Source organism: Rhinolophus hipposideros, assembly GCF_964194185.1.
Source record: "Rhinolophus hipposideros genome assembly, chromosome: 8".
Taxonomy (NCBI): Eukaryota; Metazoa; Chordata; class Mammalia; order Chiroptera; family Rhinolophidae; genus Rhinolophus; species Rhinolophus hipposideros.
The window spans coordinates 59,466,411-59,481,998 of NC_138054.1; the positions used below are offsets into that span (position 1 = coordinate 59,466,411).

The following is a 15,588-nucleotide window of genomic DNA, read 5'->3' on the forward strand; positions in this document are numbered from 1 at the left end:
TTTCGGCATGTTCAAGAGTCTTACAGAATATTACTGAGGTTTTTGAGAGAGTGAATAATGGCTTGTCATATTTCCTAGAGGGGACCACATAACTCATTTCTAAAATACTTAGATTAGCAAAGCTATTTCCTGCGAAGAGCCAGAGAAATGTGCCGATGTTTAATGCCTAGCACATTTTTGGCTGATGAAGAGATAAGAGCTCCCTCTCTCCCCTTATTGTGCTCCGACCACCTGAGAACTAAGCGAGTGCAGAAGTACTTCTCTTTCGCTTTATGAACGTCCTATACCTTTATATTTTAAATCTCTATAGAGCAATTTTAATGCTGAGGCTTAGTGGATACTAAAAAAGGCCATTAAACTCGACTTTAAATTCAGAAACGTCCATTTTTACAATTGCAACTGGTAAGAAGGGTTGTTTTTATTTTTTAGTAAGTCTTGTGTTTAGAAAATATTCAGGTTACTTAAGCAGTGTGTTTTGTATATTGATTCTAGTTTAAAATCAAAATACAACACTCTTTTCTTCAAAACTATCTCAATTTTTTTCTAAATTTTAAAATAAGTGTTTTAAATTTAATTTCATGTTGCTGTAAAAAATAAATTCAGTAACTTGTGGTTAGAGGTGGCAGAAATTAAAGTCTTGTTGCATTTAACTTAGGGAAGTGCCAAATGAAAAGGATTAAAATATTGTTTTTATATTATCCTATATTCTTTTTACATTATCATGGAAAACAAGCTATTGAAAACCACTTGCCTGCAACCATTCCAATCCTTGTTAGGGCAGGCATCAGAACCACGTCCTTCAATAAACTTTGAAGTATTTGTTCTTTTTGGAGCGAAGGCAGGGAGCTTATGAAGCAGGAGGGAACTTTCACATAAAACATCTCTGTTAATGTGGGAGATGATGAATAAAGTACTTATAAATTTATAAATGGTAACTTCATTGGAATCCTTTGGTAAAAATCTTTAATTAAAATGACAGAGTAAGTAGTAGATGCTGGAAAATACTCTTGGAAATTTGGTATGTCTGTTTCATTCAAAAAATTATTTTTAGCTATTGTTAAAAAGATTTTATATGCCTTACTAAAACATTTTGTGGGAGTCAAGTACTATATGTAGGAGTGGCCTATTTATTTATTATAAAAGTTTCTATGTTTATGCAGCTCCTAAATTAGTTTTGACCCTTACAAGTAATTTATATATTTTTTCTTGCTGAGCTCTTTATCCCCTAAAAGTCGGTATTTGCATTATTTTTAATACTTAAGCATTTTGTAATTTTATATTTTTGACATGCAGGGAGAAAAAGCCAGTGTTGTACTCAGTATAGTTATGGTATAATTTTGGGAAACAATCAATTGTTTCATTTGTGGGTTTTTAAAAAATCAATGAGAAGTGCTTTTAAGGCAGTATTTTCTTTTAAAAGTGGCTTTTAGAGCTAACATATATTTGTTTTTAAGTCATTACTTCTGAAACCTGTTTTTCAATATTCAACTTAAGTTTGAAAACGAGAAGATTAAACATTAGGATAAATTCACACTGAAATAATTTCAGGTTTGATATTCAAAAAACGTTGTTCTTATTCTATTTTAAATCAGAAATACTAGGCACCAAGTGAACTCTTCCGGGGAGAGGAAGAAAAGAATAACTGAATCATCATTAGAACATGTCTAGTTTTTCAATTGGTCTATGTTTTCTAATGTCAAAACTTAAAATATCATGATGTTTTAGTACAGTCCTCCTTAGCAAGTGGCAAATTATGAGGGGATTATAAAGGAGTGGAAATCACAGAAAAACATTGTCCTGTTTTGAAAAATGTGTTTTAATTAGGCAAAAGAAGCATCAGGACAAACCATTTTTAAAACAAACTCTCCAAGTTAGGTATTGAGACAGGCAAAGGAAGCAGCAAGGAAACAGTCAAAAAAAGATAAAATATTCAGAAAAAAGCCAAAGCTATTTGCAATTACATGTTAGAACTCGAGATTTTGCAGGTGAAAAAGATGTTGCTTAAATATATTTGTAAGCCTGTAGTAAGATTTCCACGTAGCAGTTTCAAAAGATTTAACTAGCTGCGTAAAATATGACAAAATTGAATTTTAACAAATGATATTAAAATCGTACAGCAAACCATTTAACTGACAAAATACAAGGCAGAGTGGGAGAGCCCTCCCCCCATTCATTGCAGATTCTCAGCTCCCTCTGCCCGGTTTCCCTCCATCAGGCTAACGACCTCGTTCCTCCCGTAGAGCCGGGCCAAGTCGCAAGCGGTGTCCCCCTTATGGTTCCGATGCCCCACTTTGCTGGCGGTGTGCTTCACAAGGAACTCCACCACCGAGAGGTGGCCTTCTTTGGCAGCCAAGTGCAAGGGCAGGTTCCCTTCATTATCCTCGAGGTTGACATCAGCTTGAAACTCCAGCAAAGTCTGTAAAGTGTCCAGGAAACCTGCTCTGGCTGCATCGTGAATGACAGCGAAACCAGTTCCATCTCTCAAATTGGGATTAGCACCTCGAAGTAGTAGTCTCCTGGCAATCTCGGGATTTCCAAGTTTCATAACCTAGAAAAGAAGAAAAAAGCGTAGAATCCTTTAAGCACTCCTACTACAAGAATATTTTGAAATATCCACCTCTTCTATTTATGTAACCATTTTTGGTGAAGGAATTCTTGGGGAAGACCCATATGATGGAGTTTGAAGGGCTCAATTGCAGGAAGGAAAGTACTAGTAGGTACAAGAAGAAAAAAACATAAAAATTGCGCTTCTACAGAGGGTGCCAGAAAAATGTATACACATTTTAAGATAACATTTCTTAACATATACATTTTTTTTGTCACTCCCGGTATTATGGAATATCTTCAACGGCTGAAAAGTAGGATAAATTGATCAATAAAATAGAACTAGTCCAAAATGTATAAAATTCACTCACAACTCAGTTCTCTATCTCACTTGTAGAGTTGAGTAATTTCATGAATTTATTAAAATAAAAGAAATGGAATTTGAGATTTAAATAAGTCTCCTGTGCTTGTTCATACTCATAAAAATGTACCTAGAGTATTTATTCTGTAAAATCAACTGTGGGTAAAATTTATTTTCTAAATAGCTACTGAAAAGAAATAAGGAGAGTTTCTTTAAATGCCTCTAAAGAAGTATTTCTACACATCAGACTCTATCACCTAGTGTAAAAACTATCTACTAAAAATCCAGACCTGATATTTTCTTAAATGATTAATTTTCACAAGTTCTCTCCCAATAGATATAGTGCCAAATTTACAAGTGATTTTTTAAAAAAATTTTTCTTTGCAAGTTATTTCATATTGGGTACTAGGTGTATTCAGTGCTTAGAAACCTTCACTTGTAATTTTAAAATGTTACTGATTATTAAGGTGTTAAATAAGCAACAGTCTTCTACGTGGCTTATGATATTGATTTCTCTAAAACTAAGTTCATGATATGCTGTTTATTAGATAGATGATAGTATGGCAACTATTCTTGAAAATAATGAAAGTCATCCTACTATATTACTGCTGCTTCCTAAAGTCCTAACTAGCGTCCTGATTTTTCAAGTGAGCAAAAGAAGAGAAAATAAGGTATTTAATGTGTATTTTGGGACACAGACAGCTTTGTTTGTGGTTTGAACCCATTTAATGAGTAAGTAAGTAAGATGGGAACTGGTGATCCCATCTTACTTTCTTTTGCAGTTGTTATCAGGCATTTAGGAATAGCTATTTATAAATTGCCAACATTTTTAAAGTCAGAATGTGGTATTAAAATTTGCTGTCAACATACAAATAATTCTCAAGACAAAGATTTATCTACTGTTGTTTGAATATATTTCACTCTAATAAGAGGTTTCTATTAGGCTCTCATAATTATAAAATATCTTGCAGAGCAGCATGCAATTATATAACACATATAATTTAGTTGTGAAAAAATATATAGTCTCATTAACATGACAGAAAATTTCAGCATTTTAACTGGTTTCATTTATATTTAGGTATACTCATAATAATGTAAATTTATAATAAATAGATTACATAATAGACACCCAGAATTTGTGAAATTAAATACAATTCATTGAAAAATATATACAAAGTTGATCTCTTTTTAAATGTTTGTTTTTTTAAAAAATCAAAAATTAAATAATATAATAAAATATATTTCGAATGAATATTTTATAAATGTACTCTATGTACATGGCCAAGATATTAAGCTTTCCTGTTGATAAAACCCTGCTGGCTTTTAGTCCTTCTTTTGGGGCAGTGGTAAAAATGATACATAATTTATTTTTCAAGAACTTCTATGAAATATACTTTTTAATTATTAAAAATTAACACAATCTAATTTTCAATTGCCTCTAAAGATTTAGTCACATTTAAGGACTTGGACTGGGAAAAATAAAAAAGACAGACACCTTGGATCTTTGTAAAGTAAATGTACGATTAAGGCCTTTGATATTATCCTGAGAAAAAGGGGGGAAAAACTTTCACTCGAGTTAAATAAACATAAATGTAGAAAGAAATTTGCTATCTTTCACAGAGAATAATAGTAATATTAGAAATTGTTCTGAAAGAAAATTCTTTCTTGAGTTATGACATAACTTCAGAGTCAGGATTATACATACTGAAAATAAGCCTTGAGATTCCTGTTTTTGTGTGTGTTTTATTATATGTACTAGAACTAAGCCACAATAAGTGGGTGTTAGTATCTTGATAAATATGTGTAATATAAACAAGAGTGCAGAATTGTATTTAAAATGTTTGTCAAAACTTTTTTTTCAGTGTTAATCTTCCAGTCTTCCTGTTCGTCAAAAGTCTTGTAAAATCTTATTCTGAGCAGGATTAAGAGGTTCATTCTTTGTGAGATTTATACAATCTTTTAAGTTTTCAATAGGAAACTTTTTAACATATTAAATTCGTGGTATTGCTGTCATCACCAAACCTGTTAAAAACTAGTAGGTGAGAAAAGAAAACAATTCCTTTCCCCATTTAATCTACCTGAAATAAGATAAATTATTTAGTATCTACGCATCAGCTTCCTTAATACATAAAATTTTGCAAGGTCAGTGTATTCTGATTTAAAATGTACACACTGTATCGACTTCGTCAGTTAATAGTATATCTCTTGCCACTTAAATACCTAATTCTTGTAACTAAAACAAAGCACCCTAAAAACCCTCTCCCCAATGTTCAGTGCTTCAAGTGTGGCATTTCCGAATAAGAATAGCTCATAAGAATGTCATCAGAACTCTGATAAAGCAACTACTTGAGACTAGTTTTCCATTTTTCTGTTCTAAGCCTTTCGCCTAAGTTACATGACAACGTTCAGAGGAAAAAAAATTATCAGGTACAATGCTTGGCACCTGGACATGTTTCATTTGTTGCTTGTAAATCTAATTACTGAAAATTAGAACATACCACGGCATGACCGCAGAGACAAAAATACTACAAGCTGAACTCTGATTAGAAAATTCAACTTTTTATTCCTCCTCAATACTGAATGGGTGGATGATATTACATTAACTGTGAAATGTACATCCTGTCCCCGTGCCCAGTCTACCCATTCCAAACGAGGAAAGGTCGTTTGTCAAAACTTGAAGCATTTGAAGGAAAAACAGCCTCGCCAGTAGTCAAGAAAATTAACGTTAAAGTCAATTATTGGAGCAAAGTAAGGAAACCACTAATAACAGTATATTTACTTCAAATAATCATAATAATGTGTTTACAGAGCTGTCTAACCCCCCCCCCCCAAAAAAAACCTCAGCGCTGCTACGACTACTTTCAAATCCTTACAGTCACAAAAACATTCCAAAAATTAAGACCAAACCTGGAACCCACTTAATACAGAGGATGTTAGTGGATTTGACGAGTTTGTTCAAAGTACGTCATTTTGGGGAGTTGGATCCACTTAAAAATATAAAATATGGCAACCAACTAGGTTTAAAAACAGTGAAATTTTGTACCCCTGAAAGCTTAAAAGCTGTTATTCTAGAAACCCGGGTCACGTAGGCAACACTGTTGACCTGTTTTCCCCACCTCTCTGGATACCAACCTGCAGCGCAGTCCTTCCAAATCCATTTTGTGCATTGACGTTTACATTATTTTGCAACAAACTAGTAAGTTGCTCTAGGTCCCCCCTGGCAGCTGCGGACGCCAACTCGTTCCCCCAAGGTTCGGCCATTCTTTAGGGTCCTGACGGTCGGGAAAAGATGAATTAGTTGTTTTTCTTTTTCCCCTTTCCTTTGCTCCTAACCAGGCTGCATGATGGCATCGGAGACTGACAGAAGGACTGGGATGGTTAATCTGGAGTAGAGCTTGGTAGTAAATACTAGTAAGATCTGCCTGCCAAAAGCCCGCCCCTCGATTCACACGTGATTATTCAGCAAAACTGAGCCATTGGAGAGGGGCTCCGCTCCTCGCTTTTTAGCTTAACCCCTATGAAGAATTCTGGTGATTCAACAGAGAGACACACAGACACACTCATATTCCTGGTAAATTACTCTGGACGTAAAATGTAGGCAGAGCTGTCACGTACCTACACAACAGATCTCTGCGAGGAATGTGTGCGGAGACTTAAGGGACTAGATCAGGGCAGAAAATACCGCGGAAGGAAAGACATTTGGGGGAAAAGAAAAGGCGTTAACCCACCCTTGTTCACGGTGGCGACTTGAGCGGCGCGAGCCAGAACTGTAGGGGCAGGTCCTCCTAGAGGCTCGGTCTCCATCCGTCACGCCCGAAGGGGTAGTCCTGAGCCCTCCGCTGCAGAGAGAGCGCAGCTGTGGCTGGATGCTGACGTACTCCGGGGGGTTAAAGATGATCGCCAAAACCAAACGGGAGTAGCAGTTCCGTGGCCCTCAAGTTACAGGTCTTAACGACTCCTCAGTGGCCTCCGCTTCTTGGGAGGAGCCTTTATTGGCGTCCCTGCCGAGCAGCGGACTAACGCCGCGCGGGAAGGCTCCGGAGCCCGCCCGCTGGGCTGCCGCAGCCCCACCGAGCCTCAGAGGCCGTGGGAGCCAGGCTCGGCGCGCGTCCTCGGAGACGGCCGGGCGCGCGGCGGGGCCCGGGCAAGCGGGTCATGCCGGCCCTACCGGGTCGCGGGACTCAGCAGCGTAACGACAGGGAGAGCGATGCGGGAAGCGTCTATGTGGCCAGGGCTGCTGGGGCAGCACGCGGCAGCATCGCGGCTGCACGGGGCAGCCCACCGGTAACTTCCCGCCTACGACCGAGCGCGTTCAGACTTCCTACTGCAGACGCTCATTGAGCTGCCGCCGCCGTCTTTTCCTTCCTTTCCCGGTTTTCTGAGGGTCTCCGGAGATCAGGACAATCCTGGGAAGCGCAGGCCAAGCTCGGAGTATGGGGAGTCACCACAATCCCAGGGCGCAGCCAGTCCCACAGCCCCTCTCGGCAAGAGCCCAGCAGCTTCGGTTCCCGGTGCCACTTCGCCAACGTCTCGCGGTCCCCAGGCCTATGCCCCAAGCCTTTGCCGCCGACAGGGCAGAGGCTGCCAGCCAGCTGTGCCCTAGAGCGGAGCTGGATAGCACTCCTTCCTTCCGAGCCGCAGTACTCCCAGTGACAGTTTCTTTTGTAGCTGGTCCCCCCAAATCGCTGGTCCCTGTTCCCTTCACCCCTATAGACACTTGAGCGTTGTCCCCCTTTCTGCTCTTTTCCTTCCCTCCCTCCTTTGCTGCTTTTTTCGCTCAAACAATTGCTGCTTCTGTTGCTGCTGCAGAGACGGTGCCGGTTTCTTCTCCCTTTTCCGACCTCATCAGCTTTTTTTGAAAAGAAAAAAATTGAGCGCTTTTTGAGTTGAAAAACCCGCCCCCATTTTAACGGCAGAGTTTTAAGGAGGCTCGGCAGAGTTGCAGCGCCGCACGAGCGGGAAGGCCGGGCACCGCCCACGCCCCGCCTCAGCCCGGGTGGCGCTCTAGCTTGCTGCCTCGCTCGCTCCGCCTCCTGCCCAGCGCCCTTTCTCCCGCCTCCTAACTCCTGCCTCCCTCCTGGCGTCTCTTGCTTTGGCTCCCACCCGCGGCCTCCTCCCGCTAGCTGGCAGGATGGAATCGGCTAAGCGAAACCCGGGGCTGCCCGGAGCCTGGCGGGGGAGGGCGTGAGAGGAAGAGGCTTCTTAATTAAGACGGCTGCGGAGAGCCGCAGGGCCTTAGAGGCTGGGCGCCGCTGGCTGCTGGAAGGCGGAGAGCGAGCCGGCCTCTGGGCTCCCCCGCTAGGCTCTCGAAGTTACGGCGGCCAGGCCTGCGCTGCCTCCTCCTCCTTTGGGGCTCGCGCTGTGTAAACTTGGCCTCCTTTCAGCTGGGCCCCGGCCTCGCACCTGCCAGATCAACGCCCAGGGCCGCGGTGGGCAGAGGTGGCGGTGGGGATGGAGGGAGAAACCCGGACTGACAGCAAGAACAGTGCTCAGCAAAAGCAAAAGTCTTTTTTATAGAGTGATTTTTACGAATACTAAAGACATAGTATATAGGTAAGAAATCATGACGAACTCTGAAACCTTAATGTTCTAGGGACTAGAAACTGGTGAATATTCCATTTCTTAAGGGAAAGGGAGAAAAACAATTAACTTGAAAACAAAATTTAAAATAAATGCTGGGAAGGATTTTCTATAAAGGCCATTTCTTTATTGCCAAAGTTCTCATTTTGATTACATAGATGGGGACTTGTTTTTTTGGGGGGAGGGGTGTCTAAATGTAAATCGTTTATTTCAATCATCTGAGACACCAGTTCTCTCTGTACTTTAACTTCCTCTTTTAGCTGTGTAAGAATAATTAACTACAGCTTTCTATATTTTTTGTTCTTGAAAATATCCAACACGGTTACATGATGCACCCAGTGGTCAAAATGAAACCAAGCAAAAAATGACAAGTGGTCTAATTAGTATCGGCCTCTAGCAAGCATATCCTCAAGCAACATCTGTACACAGCTCCTGAAGTATATTGGGAATATTAGCAACAGAAACATCTGGATAGTCATCTATAAACAGATTGGGAGGGAGAGTTGAAACTGGGAAGAATCTGGCAGTGTTTCCTTTAACTGAACTGTTGAGAAAAAAATATTCAGAGCTCTTTTCTTAGATAACTAAACTTGAAATGTGAATCAAGTGTAAACTACAATACAGGAAATTAACTCCTGTATTTTCTTTTATATAGTTAGACATTTCAAAGAGAACATTTAGATTCCATTTATACCAGAAAAAAACACCACAAATAATGTAATTTACTTTTGATTATTCTGGGAACTTACTGTGTAACCTTTTAGCATGGCTGGAGGGTGTGATGATATTATTGCCCTACTGGCTGGTAAGAGTTAACTGGCATTAGTCCAGTTTATGAGAGTTGCTTTCTAGCATTTATTATGTTTTTTTGGTAAGAGAAGATATTGTAATAAGGAAGAATCTTACATTGTGCTCATTATAACATAAGGTTATGTGTGGTATAATTTTCATGAAATAAAATACATTTTGCTGAATAACTAAGTAAATAAAATATATGGTAATTTAAGATGCATACAGAGCTGGATTAAGATTTTTGGAGGTACTAAGCACTGAAAATATTTTGATGTCTCACCACCTCACCTCATATGTAAATAAAATAAAAATAATACAAAACCAAAATGTAAGTGTAAAGAAGTCCACCAGGGATCTGATTTTGTCCATAATGACTACTTTTGGGCTTTTGCTGAAATATTAAATCCTTTAAGGGAATATTTTTGGTTTTTTACTCTGGTGTTGCTGGTGCCCTAAAGCATATGCTTAGTCTGCTTATTGTATAAACCAGAGCTGGCAGAGGTTGCAGTCTTAGTTCAGAGAGCATAAGTAAGCACTACAAAGTAACTCCAATGAAAATCTAATATTTATTGAGTGCGAGTGCACTGAAGTAGATTCAAAAGTGAGTATCTCTGCCCTCAATAGGCATAGATTCTAACATGGTACATAAGAAAGATTCACAGTTAAGCATCTATCATATTGAAAGTAGTGGTTTTTCTTTTAGCATAGTAATGATTTCTCTTTCAACACTGAAAATAGAGATTTTATATTTGGATTTAAATACTAAGTGTCATGGACATTTTCCCCCAGTAGTTTGTACTCCTTTTAAAGGGCTTATAGATATATAATTTAATAGATGATTTTATGCTTTTCCCTCATTGACTTAAGTGTGCACAGTTTCTGAATGATTAACTTAGGGAAACACACACACACACACACATATATATATATATATGACATATATATGACATATATATATATATGACATTTACAATTTCTTTACCTAGTTTCAAAGTCTTTCTCTTTGTTGTTTTATTTATAGATCCAACAGAAGTGGAAAACAGACTGGTACCCTCAGGAGACCTTTTTTTATTTATTTCTGAGATTCAACAGGCTTTTTCATGTAGGTATCACATCACTTATGAAAGTCTTTTTGTAAGGTAAAAAAAATAAAAGCCTGGTAAGCAACTCAAAAGCTTAAACATAACAACAATACTGAATACTTGTACAGCATGTCATGGTTATAAAATATCATGCATACATTATTTAATCTTGACAACAACTCTTTGAGGTAAATATAATTATTTCCATTTTTCAGGTGAAGGAATGGAGGCTTGTAGAGATTGTGACTTAAGGGATATCCCATGGGTAGTAGATATAGGATTCGAACTCAGATTTGTAAGGTCCCAAATGTTATACCTTTTTCATTACTTAAATGTCCAGGATTAGGCACTAAATTCCTAAAGAACATTAAATCATTAAATGAAATATATTTGATAATTTAAGTGTGGATCTAACACTGTAATAGCATTAATCTTCTCATAAATTATATTATAATCCAATAGTGTTGTTAAAAAGCTTGATTAACTTAACCAAAGGATCAACAAGTCATGTTGATATCATGTGCCCATGATGTGATGTGATGAGGACACATCATCTCTGGTAGTCTTCCCCAAAATCCATAAGCTCGGTGTAATTCAGATAAAACATCAGACAAACCCAAACTGAGGGACATTCTATAAAATTCCTGACCACTATTCAAAAGTCAGGACTGAGGAAATGTCACAGATTGGAAGAGGGTAATGAAACATGATGACTAAATGTAATGTGGTATTCTGGATTGGATCTGGAACAATAAAAGGACATTAATGTAAAAATCCAAATAGAATCTCTAGAATATAATTAATAGTATTGTACCAGTGTTAATTTCATAGTTTTGATAGCTGTACCATAGGTATGTAAGATAGTAACATTACAGGAAGCTGGATAAATGGTAAACAGGAATATTCTGTACTATCTTTGCAACTATTCTATAAATCTAAAATTATTTTAAATAAAAATTTAGCCTACTAAGTACAAATAAATTTTATTATATATATTTGAGGGAAAGATGAAATAAAATTTCCCTTTAAAAGGATAATGATGGGCTGGCCCGATGGCTCAGGCGGTTAGATCTCTGTGCTCCTAACTCCGAAGGCTGCCGGTTCGATTCCCACATGGGCCAGTGGGCTCTCAACAACAAGGTTGCCAGTTCAATTCCTGGAGTCCTGCAAGGGATGGTGGGCAGCGCCCCCAGCAACTAACAATGGCAACTGGACCTGGAGCTGAGCTGCGCCCTCCACAACTAAGACTGAAAGGACAACAACTTGACTTGGAAACAAAAAGTCCTGGCAGTACACACTGTTCCCCAATAAAAGTACTCTTCCCCTTCCCCAATAAAAAAAAAAATCTTTTTAAAAAAAGGATAATGATAAGATCAAAGAACATGGAGATTCTAGAAAAAAAATCTATGCAGTGTTTGCATTAGGCAGAGCTCCATGAGTTAATGCAGTAGACCATCTATGAGAATGGATAGACTAAAATTATTTTTCTTAAATTATTTTTCTTTGCTCATGTAATGTACAGAGAATCACTCTATATTTTTATTCCCAGTTTGTGACACTTAAAGGAAATTGCTTCTCTTAAGGAAGAAATTCCGGGGAAATGAAAAGTGATTCCCCCCTCCTCCCTTAATTCAGTATTTATTTTTCTTTCATTCCTTTTCCTGTAGTGGACAATTACTCTGGATGCTGGGTATCCAACCATGAAGAGTTGGGTCATAGGGAAGAATCAGTCTCTTTAGGAACTGTACAAACTTTGCAGCATAGAAGGTGAATTGCAGGGAGACAACAGGGCAAGTGGAAAGAGCAGTAGTTTTGACTTAGTCTTGTCGCTTTGTAGCATGACTTGGGGCAGATTCTTAACATTTCAGAGCAGTTTTTTTATTCTGTAAAATGGTTGTTATAAGAATTAAATAAGATAAGGTGTGTAAAGTACCTGTACATTCTAGACATTCAATAAAATTTAATAAACTCAAAAGTATGGGTTGTTATTATTTATCCAAAACTTCTCTATCTATGAACTATGGTGAATATAAAACACATGAAATGGTTTATAATCTCAAGGAACTTCCAACCTTTGGGGATAGATTAAAACATGCATAGATGAAACAATTAGAGAAAAAAACTTACAGATTTTTATCAGAGCATTAAATTATGTTGTAAAGATAGTAAAAGCAATGATTAGAAAGGAGAAGAATCCTGTTGGCTTAAGTTTTATGAAAGAGGTGCTGAGAAAAGCATTTTGGAATTGGTATACAGAGTAATAGCAGTTAATACGTTTGGAGAGCTTTAAGGTTTCTGAAGAGATTTCACAAGCATTATATCACTCAATAGTCACAATTACTCTATAAGTTTTATAGGCTCCATTTTAGAGATAAGAAATTGAGACTCAGAAGTTTTTTGTTAAGGAGCAGAGGTAGAACTCAAGCCTAGTAAATGCTGACTATGAACTATATGCTCGTTTTGTAAAAATATCTATGGTTTTCATGCATTTACATAATTGTTTTCTCATCACTTGATGTAGTCATGTCAGACGCTAAAGTTAGAGAGACTAAGTGACCCATATAAGTTCCCCCAGATAATAAGTTGGGAAAGCAGTACTAGAACCCATATGCCTGAATGTCTAGGGTATTCTTCCCATCTTTCTCTATTACCACATTGTTTTAATTTCCAGAGGGAGAGAAGGGCAGCAGCACTGGATTTGAATGGGCTTCCCACCCCCCCTGTGTTATCACAGAAAAAAAAAACCCAAAACTTTTCAAGGCTGCATTAATCCTGGCCATGTAACTGGAGACAATTACCGTGTTTCCCTGAAAATAAGACGTAACTGGAAAATAAGCCCTAGCATGATTTTTCAGGATGACATCCCCTGAATATAAGCTCTAATGCGTCTTTTGGAGCAAAAAGTAATATAAGACCCGGTCTTATTTTCGGGGAAACACAGTCTTCACCTGCCCTGTGCTGAGAGTGATGTATGTGAATGGGGCAACTCAATTGCCACACTTAAATTTTTGGTACTGTGTTTCACCTCATGACTCACATTTGTGCCCTATTTTGAAATTACTTTCTTAGGGATGGTAATTAAACAAGACACTTCAATTCATACGACTATGGAGGGTTCTATTCCTTATATAATTCTGGTCCAACTACAGATTACCATGTGAGAGTTGTAGGCCAGATTATTTTCACATAAAGAAAACACACAGAATAAACCTAGGTCTTTAGAACTCCATAGTGTTCTTCTCAAAGAACACTCAAACCTTGGTTTTATGTGGTAATTTCATTAGTCTATATTTTAACTCTGCAGCACAAAATCAGCAACTTTACTTCACACTTTCAGGGTTTTATATACTTTCCAAGGCAAGTCAATGCTCTATTATAGTTCAGGATGATATTTTCTCAAGTGAAAGTTGAACATTTTCCACTGTCACTCTTCCTCCAGCCAGGATGACAATTACACATTGTCACCCTTCATTGTACAGTTTTTGGCTATTCTTGGCTCAAAGCCTGTCAATTTCTGACGGTAAATTGAAACTTTAAGCAAGTGAGTAATTTTTCACTTATGAAAGTACTTTAAATAGACTGAGTATATTCCAAGCTGGACTTAAGTTTTCCCTGTTTGTAAGACGTTGTCTCTGATTTATAAAATAAATGTGCTGCAGGAATAGAAAGGTTTGTATTTTTCATAACTAAAAAAACAAAACAAAAACAAAACAAAAAAGCTCATCTTTTTCTCGGAGTCGATATTCTCACATTTTTGAGCTTCCGTGTCTCCCCTACGTCTACCATGGAAGTCTGGTAACCTCTAGAGTTACTGAGAGTCTGAGTATGCAGGCGTCAGGGGGTTTGGGATTAAGTGTGACAGCGTGTGAACTGATTTTGACAGTGAAGTTGAGCGTAAAAGGCTGTAGATGAAGTCGTATTTTGGTGAAGCTTTGTTATAGAAAATGTACATTTATGAAATGCTGTTTGTTAGACGGGTTGTCAGTGTACTCGGTTGGTTTGTGATGCTTGACGTGTATGTGTGTGACTATGTAACTACGTAGAACGGAGAATCTGATCCCCGTCCCAGCCAGGGGGAGGCGGTATCCCGAGGCCTTTGCTCAATTACAAACCGGAAAAACCTGTTGCGGGAGTTCGAGCTCCCGCACGAGCAGGCTGGCGTCTCCGCCGGCTGTGCGCGGATCCCCGCGGGGTAGTCGCGCGCCCAGGGCTTGACAGAAGGGCAGTCACGTGGTAGCCGCAAAGCGGCGCTTTGCGACCTCGATGACAGGCAAAATGTGCGACAGCCGCGGTGCTAGCCAACCAGGGGCGGAGGCGGCAGCCAGGGAGGAAGAGGAGGAGGCGGAGGCGGCCGTGGCGTTCGCCCGCCTGCTGGTTCGCTCGGTTTCCCCGCCCCCGCCGGTCTCGCTGCGGCTGAAGAGAGCCGGGTGCGCGCTGTCGCAACCTGCCCTCATCCTGGCCGGCGACAGTAAGACCCGACCCGCATCCAGACCAACCTCCCTGTCGGGGCGGCTGCGGCTCGGGCTCCGCGGGGCGCAGGCAGGCGGCCCGGGCGCCTGAAGGTTACCGAGTGCATGAGCTCCTAGCGTCCCGCGCTGCCCCGCCCGCTAGCCCGCCGGCCTGCCCGCCGGCTCGCCCGCCAGCCCCTCGGCGCCCGGCGGCGGCTGCGGCGGCGACGGCCGCAGGAGGCGCCGTCTCCCTCCCAGGTGCGCTCTTCGCTCCCGGGGCCGCGGAACTCGGCGGCCGCCATGGCGTCCAACATGGACCGGGAGATGATTCTGGCGGATTTTCAGGTGAAGTATCTGGCCCTGTCCCCCTCCCACTTCCAACCTCGTGGGTTCCCGGTGACAGAAGGGTGGCCTCTTCCCAACGTTTGTTTGAGCTCTACAGTAGTGTGTGGTTTGGATGTGTGTGTGATGTGTGTGTGTGTGTATGTATGTGTGTATGTGTGTGGTGAGCCATGGGAGAACCTGTAATTCATATGCTATGTTGGGTGTGTGTAGAATGTGTCACGTACGACTTGAATGGGATTTGTAGGGTAAAGGGCTGTTACGGTATTAGGGTGATTACGAGTGTGGACTGGGTAGTGCTTCCTGTATTATGCGGAGAATATGTAGAATTTGGGAGTATTGGGAGTATTAAGAGTGGGGCTTTTAAGTATGGGGTGTTTGGAGTCAGGAGTTTTGGGTTGTTCCATGAGAAGAGTGTGTTGTATGGAGGGTGGTCTTG

At 40.0% G+C, this 15,588-nt stretch overlaps 2 protein-coding genes across 3 annotated transcripts in view; one reads left to right on the forward strand and one right to left on the reverse strand.

Annotated features, from left to right (window-relative positions):
* Positions 1-1,796: 1,796 nt before the first annotated feature.
* CDKN2C (cyclin dependent kinase inhibitor 2C) lies at positions 1,797-7,889 on the reverse strand. Its single transcript, XM_081057317.1, has 3 exons — positions 6,634-7,889; positions 6,038-6,177; positions 1,797-2,548 (listed from the first exon to the last, which is right to left on the reverse strand). The coding sequence occupies exons 2-3, from the start codon at positions 6,164-6,166 to the stop codon at positions 2,171-2,173; spliced, it is 507 nt and encodes a 168-aa protein (XP_080913443.1). The 5' UTR covers positions 6,167-6,177; positions 6,634-7,889; the 3' UTR covers positions 1,797-2,170.
* A 6,749-nt stretch (positions 7,890-14,638) lies between these two features.
* Positions 14,639-15,588, forward strand: part of FAF1 (Fas associated factor 1) — a 389,289-nt gene continuing 388,339 nt past the window's right edge. Inside the window, exon 1 of one of the 2 annotated variants that reach the window (XM_081054990.1) lies at positions 14,639-15,152. In XM_081054990.1, the coding sequence (XP_080911116.1) occupies positions 15,108-15,152 (45 nt within the window). In that variant the 5' untranslated portion in view covers positions 14,639-15,107. The remainder of the gene's footprint in view (positions 15,153-15,588) is intronic. The other variant, XM_081054992.1, reaches the window with a different exon arrangement.

Excerpts from the sequence above, each read along its gene's own strand:
- CDKN2C (XM_081057317.1), bottom strand. The coding sequence starts at position 6,166 with ATGGCCGAACCTTGGGGGAACGAGTTGGCGTCCGCAGCTGCCAGGGGG. Across the intron at positions 2,549-6,037 it reads TTGGAAGGACTGCGCTGCAG|GTTATGAAACTTGGAAATCC; the intron begins GTTGGTATCCAG and ends CTTCTTTTCTAG.